Below are 7127 nucleotides of genomic sequence, written 5' to 3' on the forward strand. Positions count from 1 at the left end.
AAAACCACCAGTTGTACTATAAGCAGCATGTACCCACTTGAGTCAAGTGAGCTATATAGTGCCATCATGACCCTCTTGTTTCTGAAAAATTAGTCTGAATGATAAACTCTTTAACCTTCAGCCTGCTGGTGGCAAGTGATTCTGCCTTTGCGACCAGTGCAGACTGCAGACCAGTCTGCACTGTTCGCTATTCAGTCAGTAAATTTTCAGTGAAGCACCCCTTTGAATAATAAATGGTGTTGGCCAAATTGAACGATGGACCAGTCCATTTTAGAAATTTAGTACGCTAAGGGTTAAAATTATCTCTTCTGTTTGTTAACTACTGACATTCACCTATATTTTGGTGGTGTCATGAGCTTTCATGACAGTAAATAAGTTGCAAATGTAGAACTTAGCAGAAATTACATCTTGCCTAATTAATCTTCTAGACTGTCTTGTCTGTTTCAATCTCATTTCAGACAAGTTTCCGATGAAAAGTCTTTAAAGCAATATTCTCTGGCAAAACAATTATTGTTAATAGCTGAAAATGTGTTTCTTTTCAGGTTGTGCAAGCTTAATGAAGAAATGTGTGCAGTGTAGAGCTTCTATAGATAAACTGGTACCCTTCATTGTCTGCTGTGGAGGAAATCGTAAGTACTTGCAAGTAGTAAATTTCCATTTAATGAATAAATCATTGAAAAAATACCCAGATCATTGGTGTTTTTGGCACTAATCAGAAATATCAGTTATGGCGAAAATGTTACCAAAAAGTTGATATCATTTAAATTTTGAACATAATGGCTTTGATTGTTAAAATCTAGAACAAAATCATTTTATAGGCATATTGAAAGTTAAAAGAGTGGGTGTTTTGTCAAATGAACAGTTACATAAGACCAAATCGAGCATATATTTGGGGCATTGTAAGGACATCGGAATTGTAAAAGTTGTGTTGACAATGGTGTCATTGACCATTTATTAATGGTCTTCTTTTTGATGACATGGAAGAAATCAAAAGCATATGTGTAATGCCTGTCAGTATATGCCTGAAAATAACAGACTACCAATGTGGAGGGTAATTGTGAGTTTGATCTCAAGGCTGTGCCTCCATAAAAAAAGACATTTTCCTACTCCTCTGTGTCATGCGCGTGTGCTTATTATTAGGTCTCCCACCACACAGTGGTGTGGGAGACGTATTGATTTCCTCCAGTCTGTCTGTTTGTGTGACTATCTGTCTGTCACAAAGATTGTCCGCACTCTAAGTCGAACATTTCTCATTTGATCTTCACCAAACTTCAACAAAATGTGTCTGCCAATAAGTGCTCGGCCAAGTTCGATAACTAGCCAAATCGGCCTAGGCACTTCGGAATTATGGCCCTTGAATTACCAAAAACAGTCAGATTTCTTGCGCAGTTTTGCCCCCAAACCGGCACCTATACTACTAATAGTATAGGTGTCCTTTTGGTGTCAAGAAAGCGCATGCACATGTGGATTAAGTAAACAGTATATAAAGACTGACTTACTATTTAGATGATTAGGCAGTTGTGGGAGACATGTGCTTTTCTCAAAAGCATCTCTAGTTTAAATGTTAAGATTAGTGCGTTTGGAAAAGATCAAATATTGATTGTGTTGTATGTATGTATATTTTAGCCCCTCCAGCCCCGCAGCCAGCTGGTATCATGAACAACGGAGCCAAAGACGTTGGTAAAGACATCCAGAAACTACAACAACAACTACAGGATATCAAAGATCAGGTGAGCATTACTAAAGTTACCATAGCATTCCTTCTGCTATAAGAGTGGTCCATTAGTATGACACTACAAAGTTTGGGCTGGCATGTTAGTCTCCCTGCTTCTCTAACTAGAATTACTAATGTCCAGATATGGATGCTTACCACCTAGCACCCTAAAGAATCAGAGAAATTTGAGTCGTGCCATGGGAAAACCAACATAGTGGCTTTGTGACCAGCATGGATCCAGACCAGCCTGCGCATCCGCGCAGTCTGGTCAGGATCCATGCTGTTCGCTAACAGTTTCTCTAATAGCAATAGGCTTTGAAAGCGAACAGCATGGATCCTGACCAGACTGCACGGATGCGCAGGCTGGTCTGGATCCATGCTGGTCGCAAAGCCACTATGTTGGTTTTCCCATGGCACGGCTCAATTGTGAAATAGGCGTATTCATACTTTACAGTACTCTCCAGAATGAATGAAGTCACACATCTTTTCAGAGACAACCTCAAAAATGATAGCTATTGCAGGGTTGATCCTTAGCTTGGCAGATGTTCTTCCTGATTATGTCTTGACAGAATCATGATTGATGTTTGAAAGTATTTAGTTTTTACAAAATCTAGGAAATTCAATACTGTACATTGGTACATCCAGAAAGACCAACAAATACTGAAAATCGATTTGCAACTTCCTTTTTTCAGACTTGCTGCCCGGTGTGTATGGATAGACTGAAAAATATGATATTCTTGTGTGGCCATGGAACCTGTCAGATGTGCGGCGACCGTATGGCTGAATGTCCGATCTGTCGGAAACAGGTTGAGAAACGAATTCTGCTGTACTGACAGCCATAGAAGATACACATGAATGCTGGGAGAAATAGAGAACTTTTGCCAGACTTTTGGGAACTGTGTAAAATGAAAGAAGTTGTGCTTCAAATCAGAAGATTTTTTTTTTTGTACAAAGATAAAAACAATTAACATGTACTAGGCTAAAAGAATGATGCTGTTTAACTGAAGTCAGGCATGTCATGATATTTAAAATCAACTGTAGTGATTTGACCGGAGCGTGTGTAAGTTTAAGTATTGATCTACAGATAAAATACGAGTTAGATGTCTGATGGACAATATTAGTATTTCAGTGGTTGCTGAAAGGTGTTTGTGCACTGTAAAAGCTGTCTTGAAATTTATGTACTGTAGACTGGGTTTATTTCGCATCACTTTTTGTTTTAATTTTGAAATGTTAAGTGTTTAAGGTAGTTCTGCACGTTTAATAAACCAGAAGTGGTGGCGTAACGTCATTTATCCAGAAAACGTAAAATAAGGCCTGGATTTGACGTACGGAAATGAAAATGATTTTAAGAATTAATTGAAATTTATGAGTAAATTTATTACAATGGCACTGTTGCTATATTTCTAAAGTCAAAATATGATATTAAAACATATGACACGTTAAAATAATCAAAATAATGATTGAAATTAGCGTGAAATGTCCGGTGCACTTTAATCATGGTCAAATATCTCAAAAATAAGCACACGGACCTGTACATTTTATTTCACCAAATTATAGGTCATGTGTTTATTTACAACTGTAAGAAGTTTCACCAAAATCTGCATTGTAGGAAAAATTCTATTCGCGAAAATGTTTAGAAAGTAATGATTTTTCCATAGACTCCCATTATGAAATATTGCGTGAGGTCCAAATTTTTCAAATCAGTCTAGCAAAAAATCAAGCACACGACCCTATCTTTTTTATTTGCTGAATGTTGTAGGTATATTCTGAAGTTTTGAAAAATCAGAGTTTAATCTCATTGTAGAAAAATTTCCGATCCAAGCATGCAGAACTACCTTAATACTAGGATATCATTAACTTTCATGAGGGACTAATTTATGTGAATTTTGTGTTTGTGTCAGTCCACAAAAAAATTAATGCCATTGAACAGCAAAAATTGACTTTCCGTTGAAATAGTTGTTTTAACCCAAAACACAAAATTTCATTCCCTCAGAATTAAAGTTTTATAACCTTGGACCTTAGGTTGTGTCTATAAGCTTAAAGCTTGCTACTAAATAAGTGTGTGAATTAATTAGTGTGATATGAATGTAGATCTATTGGGTATTATCTCCTAGCTTTTATGTTGTTTTGAAACCCTGTTTAAAACAGTTCACTAAAGAAGCTTATCTATGATACATATGAGTGCTTAGTATATGAACAATGCTTGTATTTAGTGCTTTTCTATCACAAACATATTTTTAACTCAATTGTTTGAAATTGTTCGAATAGTAGAGCTTTTGTCACACTTTCTCCGGTATTGCATGTTAGTAGGTTACACAGAAACTAGTGGTCAAATCCTTTCAAACTTAACACGATTCTTTGGCATCATAAACTGAATGAAAGCTAGTTTTATGTAAAAGGGTTTTAAGAAGATTAGCATGTTGTCATTAGACAGCTCTTGTTGTATAACCAAGTATGCATTGAATCATAAATAATATGAGCCGCACCATGAGAAAACCAACATACTGGGTTTGCGACCAGCATGGATCCAGACCAGCCTGCGCATCCGCACAGTCTGGTCAGGATCCATGCTGTTCGCTTTCAAAGTCTATTGCCATTAGAGGAACTGTAAGCGAACAGCATGGATCCTGACCAGACTGTGCGGATGCGCAGCCTGGTCTGGATCCATGCTGGTCGCAAAGCCACTATGTTGATTTTCTCATGTCACGGCTCATTTTATATTGTTGCACACTTGTGCACAATTTTTTGTTGGCTTTTAGATATTTAAATTCTTTGTTAATTTATAAGTGTTATTTCTTTGCAAGTCTTAAATTTGTTTCGCAGAGCATTTTGAAACCAAGGGATACACCTCCAGATTTATGTCAGATTATTAGAGCTTTTGTAAGAAGTTATGTTTGTAAGTTTTCATAAATATGAAGTAAATACAAGGCAGAGTGAGTCTGGTAGTTCTAGGGATATTTAATCATGAAGAAGTCTAGTGTCCATTAATTCAATTAGAATGTTCGCTATTCAGTCAATAAGTTTTCATCAAACATCCATTTGAATAATAAATGGTACTGCCCAAATTGAATGATGGACCAGTCCATTTTATAAATTTAGCAGGCTGGAGGTTAAATTTCATGGATTGACTCGATCACGAAATCCACAAAAATAAGTCCCCCATGAACATTAATGATTACACAACACTGAACTGACTTTTTCACATGTTTTGAAAATTGTGATATTCTGAAGTTTATCTGGAGACAAATCGGATAAATAATAAATGGTCATGTTATCAACTCAGATTTCTCCCTATTTTGAAATTTGATAGTGTAAATATTTTGAAAATGTATTGCAGTAGGAACTTAAATGGGAAACTCACTATAATATATAAACCTTTATAAATTTTGTTTTGTAAATAATTCTTACATTATACTTTGTAAATACAACACTGTTTTGTTATTTATATAATTATACTTAATATAAGTATCTATTGGTTAAATTCAGTGATACAGTCTGGAAAGAAAAAAAGTACCTTATATTTTTGATGTTGATAAAATACTTGATGCATGTTTTGAAGAAATTGTTGCAATTGTTCATTTAGTATTGCCATATACACCAGAATAAAAGCCCCTGGGGCTAAACATTTTTCAAAAGCGGTGCACATATTTCATTATTGGGGAAAAGAAAAGAATGCATAACATCTGTTTTCCTTAAAACTGGTTTTAAATGCAATTTCTTTTTGTTGGTTGATAAGTTGGATAAGTTCAATTTCAATGAAAACAAAAGAAAAGGAAAGTGCATTACATCTGAGTTGAAATTTATTAATAACCTACATGATGTATCAAAAGCAGCAGCAAGAGAACTTTTAGATTCAGCTAAATGTTTTGATACTTCTTTTGACTTGTGAATTGAAATATTTGCATCAGTTAGTTAGTGACTGGAAATGGTTAAATTTCCAGAAACTTTCACAGGCAAAAGCTTCTAAATCAAAGGGGAAAAAAAGACTTACTAAGTTCAAAATGTTGAAAAACAAGAAGTAAATTTTGAAAGAATATAGTTATGTACAAGACAGAGACTTGTTGTGAGACTACATTTAGGCCGCACTATGAGAAAACCAACATAGTGCGTTTGTGACCAGCATGGATCCAGACCAGCCTGCACATTCATGCAGTCTGGTCAGGATCCATGCTGTTCGCTAATGGTTTCTCTAATTGCAATAGGCTTTGAAAGCGAACAGCATGGATCCTGACCAGACTGCACAGATGCGCAGGCTGGTCTGGATCCATGCTGGTTGCAAATGCTGTATGTTGGTTTTCTCATGGCATGGCTCATTTATTATTTTGTATATATTTTAATTCCCCATTATCATGGATATTGCCCTTGTTTGTATAAATGCTGTCACACTAGTTTCAAACTGGTCTTTGTACCATATAATTATTGCATGTGAGTAAATTGTTACAAATTGCCTGTGGTCATTTTTCAGATGTGATAAATAAATTGGTAGATTTTGTATTTGCTGGTCTTTCTTATATCTATTTTGTCAGACTTCTTTTTCTTTAAAAAAAAAAAAAAGAAAGAAAAATAACCTTGTCAGAAATGTTATTTTGGGGCTTCCTTGAATGAATGGTTAAAGGTGTATGCTAGAATTCCTTGTATATGAGATGGGCGAAAATTTTCCCAATAACAGAATTTCTTTAAACTTTGGATATTGAAGGGGGGGGAAATGCCGTTTTCAAGGGCAGATAACTCTTTTTAGATACCTGTGACCTGTGATTTTTATTGCATTTTTTTGTTTCTTAGATGATTGTCCTTCAATATCCAAAGTTTGAAGAATTTCTGTTATTGGGAAAATTTTCGCACCAAATTCTAGCATACATCCTTAAGGTTGCTGACTTTGAATCATTTGTCCCTCTCCAGTGCGGGTTTAAGACCTCGCTTGGGGCATTCAGTTCTTCATGTGAGGTAACATTCAGCTGCCTTATGGAAGGTCGGTTGTTCTACCCAGGTTTTTGCCCTTGATGATAATTATAATTCACAGAAGGGCACCTGGGGTCTTCCTCCACCATCAGAGCTGGATGGTTGCAATATGGCGTATAATTGTGTTGGTACAATGTAAAACTCAGCAAAACAAAATGTTTACTTATTATATGCCCGAAGGGACGTATTATGTTATGACACCAGTGTCCATCCAATTGTTAGCAATTCCGTGTCCGCTATTTAACTTTTAACCCCTTGAAGGATTTCGAAGAAATTGACACAAATGTTCACCACATCGAGACGATGTGCAGAGCGCATGTTTTGGGTGGCTCGCCTCATGGTCAAGGTCACAGGGGTCAAAGATCATATGAATTTGTTTTGTGTCCGCTCTGTAACTCTTGGACTACTTGAAGAATTTTAAAGAAACTTGGCACATATGTTTACCACATCGAGA

General features: G+C 36.0%; 1 protein-coding gene across 1 annotated transcript in view; it reads left to right on the forward strand.

Annotated features, from left to right (window-relative positions):
- LOC123524293 (E3 ubiquitin-protein ligase MIB1-like) overlaps nucleotides 1-6208 on the forward strand; it is a 155038-nt gene extending 148830 nt beyond the window's left edge. The window contains exons 20-22 of the mRNA XM_045302371.2: nucleotides 543-629; nucleotides 1627-1730; nucleotides 2407-6208. Coding sequence (XP_045158306.1) covers nucleotides 543-629; nucleotides 1627-1730; nucleotides 2407-2547 — 332 coding nt within the window. The 3' untranslated portion in view covers nucleotides 2548-6208. The remainder of the gene's footprint in view (nucleotides 1-542; nucleotides 630-1626; nucleotides 1731-2406) is intronic.
- Nucleotides 6209-7127: the final 919 nt, after the last annotated feature.

This window comes from Mercenaria mercenaria, chromosome 3 (assembly GCF_021730395.1).
Source record: "Mercenaria mercenaria strain notata chromosome 3, MADL_Memer_1, whole genome shotgun sequence".
In the NCBI taxonomy this organism is placed as follows: Eukaryota; Metazoa; Mollusca; class Bivalvia; order Venerida; family Veneridae; genus Mercenaria; species Mercenaria mercenaria.